The 22,748-nt window shown below is 45.8% G+C and overlaps 1 protein-coding gene across 1 annotated transcript; it reads left to right on the forward strand.

Annotated features, from left to right (window-relative positions):
* Positions 1-7,520: 7,520 nt before the first annotated feature.
* On the forward strand, positions 7,521-21,729 carry COPS8 (COP9 signalosome subunit 8). The gene is made up of 8 exons (XM_021678961.1): positions 7,521-7,674; positions 8,751-8,821; positions 10,089-10,137; positions 11,350-11,482; positions 16,081-16,188; positions 18,254-18,316; positions 19,354-19,401; positions 20,113-21,729. The coding sequence occupies exons 1-8, from the start codon at positions 7,597-7,599 to the stop codon at positions 20,190-20,192; spliced, it is 630 nt and encodes a 209-aa protein (XP_021534636.1). The 5' UTR covers positions 7,521-7,596; the 3' UTR covers positions 20,193-21,729.
* The last annotated feature ends 1,019 nt before the right edge of the window (positions 21,730-22,748 follow it).

The following is a 22,748-nucleotide window of genomic DNA, read 5'->3' on the forward strand; positions in this document are numbered from 1 at the left end:
CCACGGGGTGACACCTGAGACCTTGAGGGCAGAAGGGGTGGTAGAGCAACAGTGTGGGGCCCTGTCCACTGTGGTTTGAGGGGTCTTTCTTCCAATCTTTGACCCAAACTGAGTCCCCTTCTGGAAGGAGTGTACCTGAGACCCTAAGGAGATTGGGGCCCTCTCGATGGTGTACTTTTGTAATTTATTCAGGGTGGCCCCCAGGGCCTGAAGCTGCTCCTTTATCCCTTTATCTCCAACCTGATGCAAGTTTCCTGGAAGGCTTCCCAAGCACGGGGGAGGCCATCCATATATTAATTCGAATGGGGAGAAACCTGATGTCCCGGGCGTGCAGTGAGCACGCAGGAGAGCTAGGGGGTAGCAGATCCGGCCATGGGAGGTTAGTCTCCTGACAAAACTTTGCTAAGGTTCCCTTGAGGTGCGATTCTTTCGCTCTACTTTCCCTGAACTTTGGGGCCGGTAAGTGGTGTGGTCTCCAGGTGATGTTGAGAGATTTGGTCAAGACCTGTGCAATATCTGTCACAAATACGGGTCCACTGTCACTATGGATTGTTAATGGCAGGCCAAACCGGGGCATGATCTCCCGCAAGAGGACTTTAGCTACTTCCTGGCTTTGCTCCGTCCTGGTCAGGAAGGCTTCGACCCACCCAGAGTATGTGCATCCTACTACTAGGAGATATTTGAACCCCCTGCTCGGCTGCACATCTGTGAAGTCTACCTCTAGATCTTCAAAAGGGGTTGCTCCCATCCTCTGGACACCTGGCGGGGACCGTGGTGCAGACTGAGCATTATTTTTAGCACATGTCATGCATCGTTCACTCATTGCTCAGCACAGTGCTGGCAGCTGACTGAGGCAGTGGTGCTTCTTGAGAAGGGCCTCTAATGCAGTTTTCCCAGATGAGTGAGTCAGTGGTTTTCCTTGACTAGATGCCCTCCAGTTGCTGTTGGAACAAAGATGCCACCATCTGGCATCATCCACCAACCCTTTTCAGTCAGGGTGGCTCCCTCAGCCATGGCCCATTCTTTTTCCTTTTTAGTGTAACTGGGCGGAGGGACTTCTTCTGGGGATGTTAGGGCCATGGTGAGGGAAGGGACTCTGTCCATGTCCTCACTGGCTGCAGTCTTGGCTGCCTTATCTGCCGGACGATTTCCCTGTGCTATGGGGTTGTCTCCTTTCTGGTGTCCCTTACAGTGCAGGATTGCTACTTCCTTTGGAAACCAGACAGCTTCGAGGAGTCTCAGTACCTCCTCCTTGTTCTTGATAGCTTTTCCTGCTGCGGCTAGGAGGCCTCTTTCCTTGTAGATGGCCCCATGTATAAGTATAGTAGTAAAGACATACCGAGAGTCAGTATAGATGTTGACTCACTTGCCTTCACCGAGGCTGAGGGCTCGGACTAAGGCATATAGTTCAGCCCGTTGAGCTGACCATCCAGCTGGTAATGCCTTAGCTTCTAGGACTTCAGTGGTTGTGGTTACTGCATAACCCGCTTTCCAGGCACCCTCTTGTAGGTAACTGCTGTCATCGCTGAACAGCATGAGCTCTGGATTTTTTATGGCTTGATCCCACAGATCTGGACGGCTTGCATAGACTTCATCAGTCACCTTGGAGCAGTCATGGTCTGGTTCCCCCTCTTCTGTGGGGAGAAAGGTTGCCGGATTTAATGTCCTTACTGTTTCAAGGGTGACCCACGGGTTTTCCCTTGGGTGAGAAGGAAACCAAGGTATCAGACCTGTTGTTGGCAGATTTGTGCCTTCTTCCATGAGGATCGGTATCTTGAGTCTGACAGGAGCTGTAGGAGGGCCTTTGTACCTTTTGTGCAGACTTCTTGTGTGTCACAGGCGAGGAGGAGGTCATCCACATATTGGAGGAGGGTGCATTGTGTGGCCACTCTTGGGAAGCTGGCCAGGTCCGTAGCCAGTGCTTCCACAAAGAGGGTTGGTGAGTTTTTAAACCCCTGCGGGAGGTGCGTCCAAGTCAGTTGCATCTGGCCTCCTGTATCCGGTTTAGACCATTCAAAGGCAAATAGTGTGGCTGGCTCTGGGGAGCTAAGTGGAGGCAGAAGAAGGCATCCTTCAAATCTAGGCAATTGAACCATCTGGCCGACCCTGGGATTTGGCCAAGGAGGGTGTATAGATTCGGGACCACTGGGTGCAGAGAGATGGTCACCTTGTTGATGGCCCGCAGGTCTTGAATGGGTCGGTATCCCCCTCCTGGCTTCTTGACTGGCAGGAGTGGGGTATTCCAGGCCGACTGGCATTTGACTAGAATACCTGCTTCTTTGAGTTTGGTCAGATGTTCTTGGATGCCAATCTTAGCTGCTTGTGGAAGGGGGTATTGCCTTGGCCTCTGAGGTTGGGCTCCTGGGATCAGTTCAACAATGACAGGAGCCTGATTTCGGGCTACTCCAGGTGGGTTGTTTTCAGCCCATACTGAAGGGAAGGCGAGTCTGAACTCCAGCAGGCTACTTGGTTGGGCCTGGGCACAGAATAGCCTCCATTCTTCTTCCCTTGCCGTGGTAACTGCTAGTACCAGAGACCCCATCTCCTCTTGCCTTGGGTTCAGTTGGAGGCTAGTGTGTCCAGTGGGCTCAAAGGTTATCTGAGCCCTAAGCTTGGAGAGTATGTCTCGGCCCAGGAGAGGATGGAGCAATCGGGCAGATAAAGGAATTCGTGTCAGACCGTGTGGCCCCTGAGTTCACACTGGTGGGCCTGGCAGAAGGGCCGTTGTATCGCCCACATCCTGGTGGCCCCAAGGATGGTCGCAGTCCTTTTGCTGAAAGGGGCCACTGGGGGGTGAGGGGGTGACAACAGAATGCTCGGCCCCAGTATCAACCATAAAAGTCATTGGTTGGCCCCCCACCTTCATTTTGACCATGGGCTCATGGGGGCCAAGGAGGAAAGAGCCCGGTCCCCCTCAGTCTGAGTCCATTCCCGCAAGGCCTGTGAAGTCCTCCTCTCAGGGTTCTTCCTCGTAGCGGCTGGGCTTCTGAGCCTTTCCCCAGTTGGGACATTCGTTTTTTCCAGTGCCCTTTCTCTTTACAGTAGGCACATTGATCCTTTGCCAAGGGGGTTCTGGGCTTCCCCCCTTTCGGTGGTTGTGGTCTCCCCACCTTTGTGTTGTCCTTTTCTTTCAGGGCGGCAGTGAGGAGGCTGACTTTCTTTTTCATCTTTTTGTCGGCTTCCCGTTCAGCTGCGACCTCCCTGTTCATGTAGACCTTATTGGCAATCTCTGTTAGTTGGGTGATGTTCATCCCGGCAAAACCCTCTAGTTTCTGCAGTTTTATTTTCTGATGTCTGGAGTGGCCTGAGCCATGAAGGAGGTGTTTACCATCTGTTGGCTTTCCTGTGCCTTGGGGTCAAATGGAGTGTATATCCTGTAGGCTTCACATAGTCTTCCGTAGTAGTCCCCAGGGGACTCCCCTGGTTGTTAAGTGACCTTAGTCATGTTCATGGGTTTCTTAGCTCCTGCCCAGATTCCCTGGAGGAGGGCCTCCTGGTACCAGTGGATGTGGGCTTGTCTCTCAGTTGTGGTGAAGTCCCATGCTGCATGCTCTTTGGGTGCAGCCGTATTAGCCCAGGCAGCAGGGCTGATGACTCCCACTGGTGTGTGCTCTTCCAGGTACAGCCGTGCACCTTTCATTATTCTCCTCCTCTCCTCTGTGTTAAACAGGGTGCGGAGTAACTGTTGGCAGTCTTCCCAAGTTGGCTGATGAGTCTGGAAGAGGGATTCTATGAGGTCTACCATAGCCTGTGGTTTCTCAGAGTAGGATGGGGTGTTTTGTTTCCAGATGAGGAGGTTGGTGGTGGAGAAGGGCTGATAATACATCATGGAACGGCTGGGTTGGACTGTCCCATCTTCATCGTGCCTCTTGGGTTCCCATGTCTCTTGTACCGGCATTTGGAGAGTGCTTGCAACTGGCCTGGGGCTCAGCCTGGCTGCTGGTCCTGGAGACAGTGGATCTTTGGGGCCTGGGGGCACTGGTGCATCTTCTGGGCCTGGGGGGTGCCGGTGAGACTGATGGCGGCAGAGGGTCTGGAGCTAAAGGGCCAGGTGTAGGTGGTCTTGGGGGTGCGCACAGTGGGGGCAGGATTGGTTCGTCCTCGGGAGCTCTGGCTAGGATTTGTGGAGACCGGGGCTTTTGCTGATTTTCTTTAGGTCGCTTGGATGAGGCAATTAAGACCCTGGCCTGTCCCTGCCTATTGTAAGCAAATCATACCCAGGGGGGAAGGGTCTAAGCAATTCCTAGCCAGGAGTCAATGTTCAGAAACTGGTCAGGGTGTCCTGGTTCTCCTGTTATGACTCACCATACTCGACGAGTTATTGGGACATCCAGTGTCCCTTCTGAAGGCCACCTGACATCAAAGTTGGGCCATTCCAATTCACATAGGGTTCTCAGCTTGCCGGGGATCATCCTGACTCCATAGTCTCCCGAAAACCCCTTCTTGAAATTTTTGATCATGGTCTCTAGAACTGTAGGTTTACTCTGGCCTGACCCCAAGGTGATGTCCCTGTGTGCGGTGGCGCAGAGACAGACAAGGGGGGGGTGCCTCCTGGGGTGAGGAGACCAATCAGATGCCCATCTGGCCGTGTTCCAAAGGAGCTTAGGTGAGGCTTAGCCGTAGCGGGCTCAGTGTTGTGACTTATAATCAGAAACTATTCCGATGCCGCCAAAGACAGTATGCCATTCACCATGGAATCACAGACAGGCCCACTCAGACTCCACAGGCTTCTGGGGACTTTAAGGGTGCCCGCCCGTGGAGTCATAGAATCAGTCTGCTTGGGCAAGCCAGGCCGGACTGCACATTCACTCACACATTCACACTCCAGAAGCTATTACATTCCCTCCCTGGGAATCCCTACCTGTGAGACATCTAAGAGGTCTCTGGGAGGTGATCAGGCTCCCCTTCCACCCCAATGGGGGTGGGCCTGTCTGGGTCCTGGGGCCCCAGGCCTTACCGGAATCCAACGTCAGGACCAAGTCCTCACCTGCTAAGTCTCCTCGAGTCCGGCGGGGACAGCGGAGCAGGGTCAGCCCAAGGAGACCAGGGCAGGAGACTGCCGAAAATTAGGCAGGGCGCTCCTTCTCCCTTACAATCCCTCATTCCGTCACTGCCCTGCTGTTGCCCCAAAACCGGTGGCAACAATGGGCCAGCGCGGTTGGGTTTCCCGGTCAGGGAACCAAATGTTACAGAACCTGGACAGGATTGCCCAACCTAAGAACCAAGCGGCACCCAGAGATCTTGGAGGATAGGAGGTTTATTTAACACTGGTGGGCTCAGAGGAGAGTGGTCTCCAAAGGTCTGAGCCCCAAGCACAAACAAAGGGGGCAATTTATACATTTCTACTTCTGCATACTTGGCACTTTTGGCACGTGCGCTAAGCGGGGCAGGGAGAAGAACCCGGATTGGTGCGCGCAGGAAGCAGAGCAGGGAGAAGAACCCAGAAGAGCCCTGGGGCAGGGACTGGGACTCTTCCGCCAGCTCGGTCGGCCATCTTAGGACACAGATTTTCCTTATCAAAATCATTGGGAAGTTGATCCCACTGAATCTTACTTTGCCCCAAATACATTGGCAGCCATTATTACACGTTAAAAATTTTAAATCCTGTTCGTTGAATTTATGTCAAATGGTCTTAGAATCACTTTGCCTCTCGGTGCTCCTCTTCTTCATGTAATTGATGAAATTTGGTTGCTTTATTTCTCCAAAATATCTCCAGTTATGCCAGAGAGAGAGAGAGCGGGGTGGGGGGGACAGAAGGAGAGAGAGAAACTCAAGCAGACCCCTCCCCCCCAGAGCGCAGAGCCCCAGAGCTCAACTCAGGGCTGGATCTCACGACCCTGAGACCATGTCCTGAACCAAAATCAAGAGCCGGATGCTTGACCAACTGAGCCACCCGCACGCCCCTGTGTAACTTCCTATTCAATGTTGCCAATTCCTTGAGTTTTGTAGTGGTTTATCTTTGTATTCCATCCGAAGCATTATTACACAGTCATTTCCCCATGGAAACAGTGTTGATTCAGCAAAAATAATCAGTGATGCTGTCACTGTCTTGAAATTCTTAGTAATTTTACCTTTGAGCATGTTTGGCAAGTGAAGCCCATAGGGACGAAGGAGCATTTACACGTGAGCCAAGAGGTAGGAGCAATATGTGTGTTCCCTGCCCTTCCACAGTGCTCCCAATACTACATGAATCCCCAGCTGGACCCCCAATGGTGGGAGTTCAGCGAGCCCCAAAGTGTGTTCACAAGGTAAGCGCACTGTGTCTACAACTGAGTTAGCTGCATGCAGATAGCCCTGAGAAGCCACATTTTCACTTGGAACCTGAACTTTCTTCAAAGATATAATGAAGGCAATGGTGTCCTAAGGAATATGAACATCCAAGGAACGCTCTTGACCGTTCTTTCTTACTTACGTTACTTAGGTTACTTCCTTGCAATCCTGCTGAAAGACTCCTTTGTGCTGAAAATGGCAACATAGCATCAAAGGGAATGGTCCTATTCCTCTCAGCCCTTCCTTACCCATCAGTACACAGAGGGTAGAAAGTGTATTTCATGTGCATGAAATGAAGAGCATGAAAAATAGTTGTCACTTTTGTGCATTTCCATGGCTTTAGTAAGAACAACATACGTGTGCATCTATGAGCTATGAAATACGAATTGCGTGATTTCTGTGATTCCACGTAAGAGTTAAACGCACTTATATATGAATTTAAAACTGGCAGTACACCATACAAAGACGGATGTTAAGATTCATGCTAATAATTTAAAATTTTAATTTTTCTTTCCTTAGAATTATATTAAATAGCAAAAAGCACATGAAAAATTGAGGTACAGTGCAGACAAAGGAGAAAGCTTTACATTATATTACCCTTAAGTCCCCCCTCCCATGTTTTCAACGAGGGTCCTGCATTTCCGATTTGCCCTGGGCCCACAAATTGTGCGTCCAACCCTGCAGCAGCACACAAACAGAAGCCTCTTCGCGGGCGGTCTCGTGAAGGGCAACACGGCAATAAGTCCATGCAACTGCACATTAGAGCGCCCGCGGGCGAAAAGCACTAGGGGACACCCACGGAGGCCGGGGGGCGGCGGCGGCCGGGGCGATCCGGGGCCTGATCTCCAAGCCCGGTGAGCGGTCCAGCCACGCTGGCTCCGGGGCTGAAGCCCACACCTGACCAGTTTCAGAGAACATGAGTCTGGGAGTGCAGGAGGGGCGCAAGCCAGGCCCGCGAGCATCCCTGTGACCAGCAGGAAAAGCTTGCTCCTCGAAGTGCGCATGCGTATCAGGCAGCCAAGCGGAGACGCCGAGCTGTCCTGGAATCCGCGCACACCCCTCCCTTCACAGTTCTGGCCTCGCGCTCCGGAAGCCGCTTCCCGCGAGGTCGGGCAAGTCCTCCAGAGCACCGAGAGCGCCGGCCAGAGCGGCAGCGACCCTTCCCCGAGAGTAGTGGCGTCCGACTATGCGCCGGAAATCAACGGCAGAGCTGCGCCGGGGCGCTCCGCGGCAACGGCGGCCTTGTACGTCATTGCGGGCGCGACGGCCCGAGGGACAGTCTGGGTCTGCTTCCGTGGGGTTGCCGCGGCGGGACGGGCCGGGAAGATGCCAGTGGCGGTGATGGCGGAAAGTGCCTTTAGTTTCAAAAAGTTGCTGGATCAGTGCGAGAACCAGGAGCTCGAGGTAGCCGTTCGCGTCGCGCTGGGAGAAACCGCGGGGTCTTCTGCGGTCCCGGGGCGGTGCCGGTTTCCGGGGTAACAGGGCCCGCGGGGCTCGCGGCGGGCGCGGGAGCTGGGCTTGGGGAGCTCGGGACGCCGCGGCCCGCTCCGAAGGCTACGGGTCTGGACCCCGTCTCCCCAAGCTCGCTGGGAGCTTTTTGTTGTTTATTTTCAGCTAGTCAGTGCGAAAACCCGGGGCATCTTTGCTCCTGACATCCTCCAGTATGTTTCTTGTGTTAATTAGACTGGGCATCTTTCCTCCCCGTCTGGTGGAAGGCGGGAGAGTGTGGATTTTATTAAAGGCGTTTGTGCAGGCATACACACAGACTGAAGAAGGAGTAACCTTTTTTCAACTAGGAAAGTCCTTAGTCTCATAATGTCACCACCTAAGCTTACCGTTCGGTCTTGTATTACAAGACTGGTGAAAGTTGTATCATGCAGCTGTTAAAGTTAATTGAGGGTTTTTTTTTCCTTAGAAAGGCACTGGAAAACCATGTATAACATTGGTATAAAAAGTTAATTAACCAAAGGAGACAACAGCCAGAAGCAGCAGCTCACTAATAAACACTTAATAGATCTTTTTTGAATGAATCAAATTTGAATGAAGAGAGAAATGTCTTTGTAGCACTCGGCTGTAGTTTGTTGTTGTTTTTTTTTTTCCTATTCATCACTCATTACTTAGCTATTCAACATACTTGATAAGAATGGGCAGAATCAGTGCTTTAGGCATCTGTTGGAAATGTTTGTTTCTTTTAATAGTAAGACCATTTAAGAATTTGAGAACTGGGAAAGGAATCCCGTTTAAATATTCTCGTGCATATAAAGACACAGAGCTTTGGAGAGAGAGAAAATCACAGCTGATGGCAGATCTAAACTTAACACTGTGATTTTTAGTGTTTGGTACTTCTCTGAGCTCTTTCTACATCTGTAGTACTAAGTATTATAAAATAGGCTTATTTTTTAGATAGTGTTAATAAAATCTTTTTTTTTTTCTTTTTTAAGTGTAAATATAAATAAGGTTTCTTGTTTTTGGCCTTATAGGCTCCTGGAGGAATTGCTACTCCCCCAGTGTATGGTCAGCTGTTAGCTTTATATCTGCTTCACAATGACATGTAAGTACCTTCTACCTAAAGCCAAGAGCAGCAGCTTCGTCAGGATTGTACAGAAATTACTCTTGCATTGAAGAGAGATCATTAAAACATAAGAAGGTGCAAGGAGCTTTATCTTCTATTGTAATACTTAATACACACATATATTGAATCGTGACTCAAACTGTGATTAGGCTGAGTTGTTTTACATATATTCTCTAAAAACACATTCTAATTTGTTATGCGAAACTACAGTGTCAATAAATTCCTTTAATTCTGGTGACCTTTTTTGTCTTTAGAAAACTTCGTATGACCTCTGTATACTTAATTTCATATGTAATCAGTAGATCAAGAGAAACTGAAAGGGAGGATTGAGAAAGTTAAGAGAAATTTAAGTAACAACACCTATGAGATTTTTTGAAAGGTGTTGTTTTTTAGTTATTCCTAATTCGTGTTCATTGACGAAAAGTCAGAAAGCATAAGCGTACAGGAGTCCCTTGTGCTATGAATCGTCAATGATTACTGTTCAATGTTGTTGGCAAATTCTATTCAACCTTTTTGTTTCATACCTTTTAAAAAAACTAACCTGCGATTTCTATTAGACATATTATCATAAGAGCTGTCGGTTTCATTTTTGTAATCCTCTCATTGTATGTTTGTTGTAGTTCAAGTTTTCAAACTCTTAAAAACTGCCTTGAAGTTTTGGTGACTCTGCACTCATTGTCAGGGAATTCCAGAGCCTTGAATAGAAATTTGTTTATATATGAATAAATTACCTACTTAAGTGTTTGTGTTTTTAGTGTACCGTTGCCTTAATTTAAGATCTAGATCGTTAATTAAAAATCCACTAAAAATGGCAAAATATTACTTTGGTGAAAGTATTTTATGTTTTTTTATCTGGAAAGCTACTTTACTTCCCATGGACAAATTCATATAAAACTAAATTTCGGGGCGCCTGGGTGGCTCAGTCGGTTAAGCGGCTGCCTTCGGCTCAGGTCATATCCCTGGGTCCTGGGATCGAGCCCCACGTCCGGCTCCCTGCTCAGTGGAGAGCCTGCTTCTCCCTCTCTCTCTGCCTGCCTCTCTGCCTACTTGTGCTTTCTCTCTCTGTGTCAAATAAATAAATAAAATCTTTAAAAAAAAAACAAAACTAAATTTCACTCTATATATAAATACAGAGTATTTTAAAATATACTTCTGTGTGTTTGCAGTGAGTTCTAGAATTTTAAACATTTACTGAGATGATTTTTTTTTTTAATTGCTTATTCTTTCTTGGGGGGATGTAAATTAGGAATAATGCAAGATATCTTTGGAAACGGATACCACCTGCTATAAAATCTGTAAGTATTCTTCAATGTATCCTACTACTTGAATGTAGTAACAGCATTCATTTAAATGGCAACCTTCTAAAGTTTTTAAAGTTTCTGTTTTCTTTCCCCTGTAGTTCACAGAAATAGTTACTAAACTGGTATTAAAGTTTAAGAACAGATCTACAGATTCCTCTGATCAGAAATTTAATTTCCCTTGGATGGTATAGAAATCTGTGCTCAGCTTCTACTGATCATGTTTATTAAGACGCTTCTTGTAAGTGTCGCTTTGCCTGGCAACCAACTGAGACCTTTTAATAAAGGTTTGGTTTATGGTGTTTTTTGCTTTTTTAACTAATTTATGCAATAATGATATTTACTTTGAAATTGATATTATTTCCAAGAATATCCTAAAAATGATTTTCACGGTATTAAGATTATTTTTGCTAATTAGGATTTTAGATTTCTTAGTTTGGATGGGAGATTAGATGAAATAATGTCTTAAAAGTTTCTTCCAAAGTGGAATGAAATATATTTTTAATTTCATGGGATTCCCTGTTTCTAGCATAAATGCGAAGTGAATTTTTTAAACATTCACCAAATATTACCAAGAATTCACTTGAATTCTTCTGTTCATTATTGATATTCAGCAGCAATTCATTTTAGTATTTTTATTCTTTCTTCTCCAGACATTCGATTAAGTAAGATTGGAATGTTCCTCCAGCTTCATTGACTTAAAATAAAGAACTGTAAATTACACTCATCGTTTCAGTGATGTTAGCGGGAATTCTTTCCTGGGAGAGGCTCCAGTGTATGACATCTTAGATTGACAATCTTTATTATTAGTCATTTTGCTATTACTTTTGCCCAAGAAATATGTGTATGTATTTTACATGCACATATATATGAATATTCTACATAACGTTGATCACATATATGTACAGATGAAATACAAATACAACATTCTGAAAAAGCAGTGTTTAAGAAAATTAATTTCCAGACTTAATTCTGAAATATTTTTGGACAACTGTTTTATGCTTTAATTTTCTGTGATAATAAAAATGTATATAAACCATACAAATAAATTTTGCATTACTGTCCACAGCATCTAAAAACCTTTTTGATAGTGACTGGGCTGAAGAAGTAATTATACGTCTTAAGAGAAATGTTGAATTATGTTTTAAGATACAGTTGTTGGTAAATCTGCGGAGCGACTATCCTCAAAGGCAGTGATATTTATTGCAGGCAAATTCTGAACTTGGGGGAATTTGGTCAGTAGGACAAAGAATCTGGCAGAGAGATTTCCCTGGGATCTATACGACCATCAACGCACACCAGTGGTCTGAGACGGTCCAGCCAATCATGGAAGCACTTAGAGGTAGTGTTTCTTCGTGGTTAAGAATTAAATTAGACCTGTTCTCTAAGTGCTGCGATATTGAAGTAAGTCAGTGATGTGTTTTAAAAAATAGATATTTTTTGCTAGGTGAATAGGGCAGCTTTCAAAATTCTTTTGTAAGGATTTGCTATAATCATGCTTCTTCATATCACATGTGAGGATTTGCTGTAACCATACTTCTTCATTTCGTCTTGCCTGAGGTCATATCGGTAGCTAAGGGGCTCACTGTCTCTTAGTTCCAGACTGAAATTGCTCGTCAGTAAAAGGATTTTTTTGCTACTAAAACGAAATCTTGTGATACTGTAATAAGCTCAAGGTATGGGGTGGTTAAGATTGTAAACCCCATGTATTTGAAAGTAGAGACTGTGCTTTGGAGTCTGTTGACCTCGGGCTTTGATAGGGGTTGTCTCCAGCTTCTGGATTTGTAACTGGTCAATTCAGTACACAGATGCTCAGATGTTTTTTCATTGCTCTGAAAGATCACAAGCCTGTGTGACATAGCACTGATCCCACGATGAAACTGGACCCTGCCTCTCTCTCTCTGTTTTCCTGCCCCTGACATTTGCTGGTTCACTCTTTTATAAATTCATATAGTAACCTCTTTTCATGTTGTTCAATCCTTATTTCTTATTGTTACCTTGTTGCTGCCGTTAATACCTGCCTTGACTCTCTGCCTTCCTGCTCTGGAGGAATCAGTGGGCAGGAATGTTTGAATAACCACTCATTATTCCGGCAAGGGATATCCTCTTTTCAGGGAGCAGAAGGTGAAGGTTGCTTCTCAGATGTACCTCATTTTTCTTGTGATGGTAAAGCTCTGGCAGCATAAAACAGAACAATGTAAGGGACAAAACAGTAGGCACTTGCTTTAAATATGAAGGAAGTGAGCAGGAGTGCAGGGCCAGCCGGTGGGTGGGAAGGGAGGAGTGTGGTATAAAGTTGCTCAGTACAGTAGGGGCAGTTTGGGATTTTCCCACAGGAAATCGCCTTCACCTCTTCACATAAGTCCAGAGGAGAAAAGAGTGTGGTGGTGGATTTTTGTAGTATCTGGTTCAGTCTTAGGATTGTCGCGTGAGGGCACGGTCTGCGGGCCATTTCCCAGCGGCCTACAGCAGCGTCATTGGCAGGACTAGGGCTCAGATCTCCTGACCCACGCAGCAGATATTCCCTGTGTGCCTTCAGTGGGTGCAGCGGTGTTTCTCCCAGGACCGCCTCTGCCTCCAGCCCCGTTAGATGCAGTACTTCTTTGAAGTCAGTGCTGCGGGCCCCTGGGAGGCTGTGGAGCACAACATGGGAGAGTTTGGACTCTGGAGCCATACTTCTGGAGTTCACATCCTGGTTCTGCCACTTGAGTGACCCTTCTGTACTTTTCTCATTTGTAAAGTGCGATCAGAAGTAGTATTTTCCTTGGGTGGTTAGAAATGAATTAATATGTATAAGCACTTACATATGCTTAATTAATTAATACATGTAAGCACTCATCTGTTCACTTGCAATATCTGTGAATATACCTGAGAATTTTACAAATCCCCAGATTCACGAATGGTACCGTATTTTCCTCCATAAGATGAAGCCTGGTGAAGGAAGTCTTATAACAGATTTGAATTACTGCTAAATTTGGCGTTTTGCTTTTTAATGTATTACAAATTTTCGGTTTCCTAGATGGTTTTAAGAACACTCACATTCTCAGGTTTTTTCCTTTTCTGTTCTGAATTAGTCACAGTCCTACCAGAAAATCGAAAGTGGCTTCAGTGAAGAGAGGCTAGTGAAAGAGCGGTCTCTAAAGGCAGCCAGCAGGGACTGACAAAGCACCCAAGGGCCGGGTGTGGACAGTAGCCATTTTTACTCTAGGCCCAAAGGGAGGAGGCGAGGGACCCACACTGCTGAGGTCACAGAAAGGGGCTGCCCCCAGGAGCTGAGGAGCAGCTAGAGCAAGGCAGGGAGGGCGCAGAGGAAGTACGTTCCCGTGACCCGTGGACCCACTCCCCAGGCAGGAGCACGCAGGTGGCATGGGTGGTGGTGCCCAGACTGCCTGGAACAGAAGGGCAGGGTGGGTTAGGAAGCGCGGGACGGCGGCTCATCTGCCCTCTGTCTGCAGCACTAGCACCTGGCAGTTGCTGGTATATAATAAGCATGCTGAGCTATTTCTTACACAACAGAGGGAGCATTCTTTTCGGGTCTCCCCGGGACTTTGTCCCAGGGTGAACCACCACAGATGTTAGGTGCCGGCTCAGTGGATTCCCCTTTCCAGCTTGTCATTCTAATGCATGCCCTCAGGAGGTGACACATTTCACAGATCTTAAGGGTCACACAGTGACTAGAATGTCTCTGAGTGGTTACAAGCAGCCCCAGTTGTGTAGCCTCTCACTGACCCTGTGGAACACCCCAAGCCTGTATTTTTGCTTCCTCTGCCCACCAGCTTCCGTCTCCCCGTGTGCTTGCTTCTCTGCCGTGTGCCAGGCCTGCCTCTTTGTGTCTCTTGTTCTACTCCCCATCTCCTCTCAATTCTAAAGATCTGACCAGAGTGCTTGAACTCAGGTTCATATTTTTAAAATATGGTAGGCTTTCCAAGTGGGTATGGTTGTTGGCGCTCACTTGGATTTCCCTTTTCCATTGTTGCTCTTGGTTCTTTTTCACTGAGTGCCCATGACCTTCAGTAAGGGAAAGTTGCCTTACGCTAAGATGTTTTCAAGTCCAGCGTGAGGTCATGTGCTGAGTGGTCGGTAGGAAGAAGGAAGGAGTTGACTGAAGGCATGCAAGGAGGGGCAGTACCGGCTGAGCAGAAGCTGGCGAGGACATCAGCCTCAGTGAGCAGTGAAGAAACGCAATGGAACGTCCACGATCTTTAAGAAATATGAGGGAACAAAGCCAAAGGCTTCGTCCTGGTGATATCGTCAACAAGCACGTCTTCAGCACATACTTCGTTAGAGAGGCTGGGCTCTTTGGCGGGGGGGGGGGGGGGGGGGTATAAAGATATAAAGACAGCCCTCCTCCCATAGAGAAGTTTAGGGATCATTGAGGTGATGGGAGTGGGGAGGGGTGGGGCAGTGTGTTGTAGGTGGTGAAAGCATGCTTGCTAAACAGGTAGTATAAACAATGCTGTGAATTTAGAGAAGGACAGAGATGGCAGTGAACTTCAGTGCTGCAGGAGTTTGTAAACTGACCTAGGAGTCGTAGAGAGCAGACATCACACAACAGCATAAACCCAAAGCCTGGAGATGAGAAGGTGTGAGACTTTCTGAGAGCCGGGGGCCTAACTGGGAGCAAAGGGTGCCTGAGGAACTTGGTGCAGTTGTCAGGCAATGTCCCAGGAATGGAGAGAGGATTTTCAGTATGGGACTATACTGCACATATATACTGGCCTATTAATTGTGGAAAGTAAAATCCAGAATATTTTTAAGCATGTTGACAGCCAGATGGAGGAGTCCTTATGTTCCTGGAAGAGCAGTGGGCAGGAAGACAGGCTAGCTGGACCTCAGTTCCTACCATTGACTTTTGGTCTCTGCCTCATTTCTGGAATAGTCAGTGTGGGAATGTAAGCCTGGGGAAATCCCACATGTCATCTCTAGGGAGGTTTTGTTGCTGGAATTGTTTGCAGCCCCACCCCCACCCCCCAATTAGGTTTAGTCATTCAGGATTTGACCTTAGGATTTGAACCCAAATAAAGTCAATAGTTTAGAGCAGACTCAAAAATTAGTGTTAACAAAAATTCAACTGAGTAAACTTGGAGATCTAATTGGCTTTATTAAGCAGTCCATGAATTGGGCAGCATACCATCCAGCAAGTAGAGGGGAGCTCTGAGGAGCTGTGCATAATGCGGGTTTTCATGGGAAGGAACTTGGGGCAGGGACGTTACTAGCAAAAGAAAAGGAATGTTTCAGGCCAGGTCACCTTCCCTTAAGGGTAGAGTGGGGAGTCTTCTCCTTTTGGGGGATGGAGGGGGGGCCTATGTGACAGATTACCTGTTCCACAGGCTTGGGAAATTCCCAACTGACCTCTTACGACTGTGTTTCTAGGGGAGGTTGAAACTGTGTTTGGTATGAAGTCCCAGTTTGCTGACTCGGCATTTGGGGCTTATGGTTTTCTTGTTAACAGAATAGTGCTCTAGTTACAGAGCTTGTTCTGCAGTTCCTAGGTGTGATTCTAGATCAGAGACCCTCCTCAGAAAGGACAACTAATTACCGAAGTAGATCATTTCTGCTCCATTCAGTCCAGTGTTTGTAAGTGGGATTAAAAAAGAAATTTAAGGAAAATTATATACCAAGTGCATAAATATATTTAAATGAATTTTCTTAGATTTTGGTCTTATGTGTATTAACTTTTTTCCTTCTTTGTAAACTTCATTGTCCTCCAAGGGAGATTGGCTGTCTGAGAGGAAGTACAAGGAATTGATTGTTTATTCGGCAGTATCTGAGCACCTCTTTCATGCCAGGCACGTGTGTCTGCATCTGTAAGCATAGAAACCTTTGGGTCGAGCTAGTCTCGCTTATGAAATGTGGACAAGGCCAATCACGTAACTGAATTATGTGTTAAAAACGCCAGCTCTTGGTTCACTGTCTGCCACCTGTCCATTCCCCCCACAGATGCAACGAGGAGAAGGGCCTTTGCCCTGGTCTCTCAAGCCTACACCTCCATCATTGCAGACGACTTCGCCGCCTTTGTCGGGCTCCCCGTGGAAGAGGCCGTGAAAGGTATTTGAGCTCGCTGTTTATGGGGAAGTGTGACTTGTTGGAGCAGGTTGGTTTCGGAATTCAGGCGGTGTTCGTTCCCTGGAAAGGGAAACCTGTGTGGCATCCCCCCCGACCCCCACTGCCTCCAACCCCCAGCCCCCTCCCCCCACCCCCGGCAGGGCCAGGCCCAGAAGCAGGCTGTCGGCAGGCCCAGCAGTGGTGCTGGGGCGGCTGGTGTGAGTGTCCCGCTCAGCGGTGCGAGGAGATACCGGATCCAGACCTAACAGGGCCTCACAGTCGCTTTTGCCACCAAATGAGTTCAGGAAAAACTTTTTGGATATCTGGGTGTGGATAAGAAATTTCAGGTTCTCATGTACTTTTAAAGCACTTTTTACCAGAGGCAGTTAATGATATCCTAGAACACGAGCTTTGCAAAGGAGTACTTTGCCATTTTGATGAAGTTACCATTCAGCTATGTCTGTGTGGTGTGCCCTTGTTGTATGCGATCATTCTGGCTCTTTCCTTATTGGAACCTCTTTGATGTTCCTGTAGTCATTTTTTATCATGGTTCCCAGGGCCTGATCCCTGAGTATTTTCTACTTTTATTTCCAAGAACTTTGATGAAGACTTAAGTTAACAGTGGGCCTGTGAAATGGTGGGGTGCCCTCCCAAGATGATGCCCAGGAAGGGGACTCAGAGCTGCTGTTGACTGGGAGTGGGTGGGGCAGGGAGGGATGTGGTGGGAACAGAGTTACTGAAAGGGACAACGAGGGGGCGGAGTAAGGCATTTGAGACAACTCCATGCAGCTCGATTACACCCGGTCTTATAAGTGGTGGGAAATACCAGATACAAGAAAGTAAAGGATGTACAAATTAGTTGCTTTTGTAAGTATGCCAGGCAAGTAGTATTATATTCATGATTCGGAGCCTAAACTTTGTAACTTCTTTAAATTACTTCTTTTCCTCTGAAAATCAGCATGTTGATAAATGTATTTTTTTAAGAAAATCTTAATTGACCTCATGATTCACATGTAGAAATCCTCATTTCACCCGTACTTGGTAAAGGCAGTCTCCTCCCACGTCCCTTTTCAGCCCATTTTTTTCCCCTCCATATTTCTCACCAGTAACTCCTCTTACCCACTGGTCTCCAGCTGTGCTTTTGCATTTTCATTTCTCAGGTGATGCCCAGACTAGCTCCTCCCCTCGGTAAATTGCTATAGAACATTGTCTGTGCCCATAGCATTGTCTTTGTCTTACCATGGTTGACATTTTTGATTCTCTGACTAAAATGGGAACTCTGTAAAGACCACATCTTGTTCCTCAGTTTCCAAAGCCTGCCACAATTTTAGATGCATAGCAGGCAGGTCAATGAGAGTTCCTGGAGTAAATCAGTACTGTTGCTTACTCACAAACATTTGTTTTGATTCGTCTTGAAGTTGATCCATAGTTTATTACATAATAAATAACATCCCCCCAAGCCGTACTCTTAACTGACTGCTGGGTGGGACTCCTGTACGCTCCCCCCATGCTAACTGCGTGATCTGGGACACATCCCTGGAGTTCTCCAGACTCCGTTCTCCGTATCAGTTAGGTGATGGTCCTGTGTCCTTCTTCGAGTAGTGTGATAATGACCTGAGTGATCCCTGTGGAACGGTGCCTGCCGGCCAGGAGTCTGTGTGTGAGCTGTGGTTCTTGTCATCGGACTCGCTTTGTCACTACTGATGGAGCAGCTGCAGGTGGTGTCATGTGCGTCCTCCTCAGGACACGGTGTTGTCTTAGTTACACTGACCAGATTAGCACCGTAATGCTCACTTTACAGAAGACCGCTCATCTGCTAGGGATTCTCTCGGCCTGACACAGTAAAATGGCTTTGATCCACGTTTCAGAAATGTTTCAAAAGTAAGTTCACCTGAGAAAGCTGTCTATAATCTACTTTTCTAGAAAAAAAGACACATTGTAGGGTAACCTGCACTTGTCAGATCTTCCATACAAGTAGTATCATTGATAGACTGTGGATCTCGTAGATGAAAATTACAAGAGTTTTTTTGGTTATTTCTCATTTGTGTGTTAAATACACATTTTTTAGGTATATTAGAACAAGGATGGCAAGCGGACTCCACCACAAGAATGGTTATGCCCAAAAAGCCAGGTAGGTGGAGCTCTTCATCCACGTATGCAGCACTGACCTAAGACCACGTCAGGTTCTGAGGCATGCATTTGAGTCATTTGATAATAAGGTTCTTCTGTACTAGCAAATTGAAAGTAACTCAGGTTAAATATAGATGTGGAACGATAGACACGGTAGAAAGGATTTTAAAGATCACCTAGTTTTACCTTAATTTTTAAAAATGTATTTCTTGTATAGAAAACTATTTTATATGGGTTTTTCATAATCCTTATTATGGTTTTTCCTTTATATGGGTTTTTCATCATCCTTGTATAAAAACCTATGTTTTATGGGTTTTTTTCATAATCCTTATTACATCTTAATTTTTACTAAGTATTAGTCTCCCATCCTTTTATTTATTGGGGCCATTTCTAAGCATGTTTATCCATAATATCTAAACTGTTGCCTTTTAAAAAAATATATCTTACTCAGATACCCCCCTTTTCTCCTTGTACTACAGACATGTACACTCTTCTCTGAAATAAGATTTCAGTGGCTTTAACATGCACAAAATTAAGTGTTTTGGCTTAAATTATTTGACCTGCCCTCGTTGTGTCCGTCTGAATTCCCAGTCCCTCGGTACGCCTTCTGCAGTGAGCCGTGCTCATTCCTGCTTGGAGGCCTCTCCTCCTGCTTGGCAGGAATGTCCTTTTCTGCCAGGTCTTTGGAGCTGAGCTTAATGCCCACATCTGTGAGCCCTCCTCCTTCAACCCAAAGTTCCTTCCACCTGCCCTGAATTCCTGTTGTTTAGACATTGTAGGCGCCACAGTAAAGAATTACTCAAATTTCAATGGGCTCTACCCTGTGAAGGTACAGGAAGTGGTTAGACATGGTCCCGGCAAGTCTAGCTGCTGAGAGAAAACTGCTGTGGTGAGAAGACTCATTTAATCATACAGAGCATAATTGTTAACTCTGAGAAGTAGCAAATGGTCGTAAATGCCATTGTGTTAAAAACGACATGTTCTGTGTGAAAGTTCTTTATGATGACTCCTATAAATTGTGCTGTTAATTTTACTTAGTTGCAGGGGCCCTGGATGTGTCCTTTAACCGGTTTATTCCTTTATCAGGTATGTATTTTTATATGCTCATTTAAAACTTGTTTCATTATTCTTTATTTCTTTTTTGTCGTGTGTCTCTTTTTTTCTTAGCTCTAACCTTATAAACGAAGAGGTTAAATTCTATACTTGCTGTTTATGATAACATATTTGGTTACAAGAGAGAACGTGTGGGTTCCCCTCTGGAGCTTACCTTGACGCCGGGGCACCTTCTGGCCCGGCCACAGAGCCGCGTTGGTGTTGTGTAGGGAAGCCGTGATAAAGCTGCTCACCAGCACTTACTCAGATGGCATCCCTAGGCTGACATGTGCAAACTTAAAAGCTAGAACTGAATTCCTGGATGATGGGGTTCTTTGTGGGGCTTTTTTTGTTCACTGACAGTTTAATAGAGCAGTGCCTGGCCCACGGTCAATACTGGGTAATTCTTCATTGAATTCTGTGTCACATGGGTAGGTGTCCTTCCAACAAGAGCTGTGCTCTCCTAAGAGGGTTGTTTCATGTTAACGTGGAAACTTCAGCAAAGCCAGACATGCCTTTACTCCCAGTTTAGGAAAACTACTCATCAAAGTTGAGACTTCTTTGCTTGTTTTTCAAAAATGTCCAAAATCAGTAAGAAAGTTTCCTTATTGTTAAATTAACAGGCATTGGAGGGTGTGGGTGGCAGGGCCCACGCGCCGTTACACGGGGATCTAACTTTAGTCTCTCTCTGTATTTCACACGCAGAGCCTGCCCCAGTGCCCCCGATCCCCAATGAACAGCAGTTAGCCAGACTGACCGATTATGTGGCTTTCCTCGAAAACTGATGTATCATTCTGAGTTCAAGATCCACCTTCAGAATCCTGTATACTGACAGATAGAGAAATGTAAAATTTTTATTTTCAATTTATTGGATGGATAAAGCACCTCAGCATTCCTTACTGAGTATGTGATAAAATACATATATAAAGTATATTATATATATTTTGTCCTTAAACATTATGCTGAATAGTTGTTGAAACAATTCTCATTTTGTAATATTTGACAATTTGGATGGAGCCCGTCAGTATTATGCAGTTTATATTTCCTAGTACAGCTCTCCTGCTTCATGGAGGTCAGTGGCTGTCAGCTGTTTGTCCCTGCCCCAGCGCCCAGCACACTCCCATCTGCACCGATTGTTGATACTTAGAGCGATTCATTTGGGGTTTGAGGAGGACCGTCCCCAGAGCCAGTATCTGAGCTGCCGGGGCTTCTGATGCACCCCCTTCAGAGAATATGCTCTCCTTTCTCCTCACCTCCTGAACATCACTCCTACAGAATGCTGAAATGCAGCTGAGGAACCAAAGACCATTTCCTCAGTAAACCAGTTTGTGAACTTCAGATTTTTTCCTGATAGTGTGAGTACATCCATTGCTGGCAGTGGAGGGCTTGCCATGAAAATGCAACTATTTAAGACCTTCAGGAGAAGTATTAGATGTAATGTTCCTTTCGGAAGAAGGGAAACTTAGGGTGGAATGCATTCTATCAGTAAAGAAGCTATTAAGATAAGTGATCCACTTTGTACAACTATCCTGCAACCTACTGGTTGCTTATATTTATCCTTTGGTTCAAGGTCTGCCTTTTGGAGAAACACTGAACAAGTCTTTCAGTTTTTGTGTGATGCCCTCTAAATATTTGGAGGTGTTTATTGTATCTTCAGGTTAGAAGCCCCCCTGCTTCATTTATTCTGCATTTGTTCAATAAATATTTAATTGCATCAACTGTTTCATCTGAGAGAGTTTCTAGACATTTCACTCTCCTGGTCTTTCTGTGGATACATTCTAGTTTGTCATTGTCTCTCAAGATATGAATTTCCTAATTAAATAGAAATGACGTATATAGTGGTGATTACATGATTCATGTTTTCACTCATTTTAAACACATTTTTCAGTTACTGTTAACATTTATGGAAATACCTTTTAAATTAACATTTTATTGAACTCCGATGTATAAGTCATGTTGTTAAAACTCCCTTGTTTTACAGTTGAGGAAATGGAAATTCAAGAAGCAAGAGGATCAGTAGCTAGAAAGTGATGATGCCAGTTGTTGAACTTCCAGGTATTAAGTACAAATTGTATCCACGGGCCTGATTTTTAGTAGGTTGGAATCAATCCAAATGTTCATTAACGGGACGAGGTGACTAAACGGTGTTCAGTGCCGTGCAGCTCCTGGAGGCGTGAGTACGAGAGAGAAGGTCTCTGGACGGAATTAGGTGATCTCCACGGTGAAACCAGACGAAGTAGAAGGAGGTTAGACTGTTGCTTTGAGGGTGAGAAAGGCTATATGGGTACACGTGCAGCTGTACATGCTGGTATTTCAGAAAAACAGTCGAAGGATCAGCCAAAAACTAGTAAAAATGATTCTCTACAGGGAAAGAGGAGGAGGTCAGTGAACTTCACACAGTGAAACAGTAATTATTTCAAGTGACTCGATCACAGTATTTTGATTCTGCATTGTCACTGGGATATATACTGAGGACACAAAGATCTCAGCCTACTGAATATGGTTTCATGGCTAATTTCAAAAAACTACCTTGATATCATCACTATTATTAAAAGTATATTTTAGGATAAAACAGTTTAGAAATGAGGTAATCTTGTTAGAACCTAGTAATCTTAAATATCACATAGAAACCTTAAATGATTGAGCGCCTGGGTGGCTCAGTTGGTTAAGCGTCTGCCTTCGGCTCAGGTCATGATCCTGGAGTCCCTGGATCCAGTCCGCATCAGGCTCCCTGCTCAGCGGGGAGTCTGCTTCTCCCTCTGACCCTCCCCCGTCTCATGTGCTCTCTCATTCTCTCTCTCTCAAATAAATAAAATCTTCAAAAAAAAAAAAAAAAAACCTTAAATGATTTATTTTTCTTTCTAAATAATAAATAGTTCCTGGCTCTGTCCAACTAAAAAGGCCTAGAGTAATTACAACCCAGCACCATTGAGAACCAATAGTGCCCAGATGTGGTCTCTAAACTCGTTTCAACTAAGCGGAATCAGAACTTATTTTCAAAGTAGGTACAAGTTGGGGCGCCTGGTGACTCAATCGTTAAGTGTCTGCCGTCGGCTAAGGTCATCATCTCAGGGTCCTGGGATCAAGCCGTGCGTTGGGCTCCCTGCTCAGCAGGGAGCCTGCTTCTCCCTCTCCCACTCCACCCTGCTTGTGTTCCCTCTCTCGCTGGGTCTCTGTCTGTTAAATAAATAAATAAAATCTTTTAAAAAAAAAAAGAAAAGGGACAAGTCTGGGGAAATAATTGTACAGGTTGATCCCCAGTACAAGATGTCCCAGGTTCAGGAATGTTTCAAAGTCTCATAGGGTTCTTTCAGAAGTTCACAGAAGCTGACTTGAAGGAG

Source organism: Neomonachus schauinslandi, chromosome 3 (assembly GCF_002201575.2).
Source record: "Neomonachus schauinslandi chromosome 3, ASM220157v2, whole genome shotgun sequence".
Taxonomy (NCBI): Eukaryota; Metazoa; Chordata; class Mammalia; order Carnivora; family Phocidae; genus Neomonachus; species Neomonachus schauinslandi.

Excerpts from the sequence above, each read along its gene's own strand:
- COPS8 (XM_021678961.1), top strand. The coding sequence starts at position 7,597 with ATGCCAGTGGCGGTGATGGCGGAAAGTGCCTTTAGTTTCAAAAAGTTG. Across the intron at positions 10,138-11,349 it reads TACCACCTGCTATAAAATCT|GCAAATTCTGAACTTGGGGG; the intron begins GTAAGTATTCTT and ends TATTTATTGCAG. Across the intron at positions 11,483-16,080 it reads AATCATGGAAGCACTTAGAG|ATGCAACGAGGAGAAGGGCC; the intron begins GTAGTGTTTCTT and ends TTCCCCCCACAG.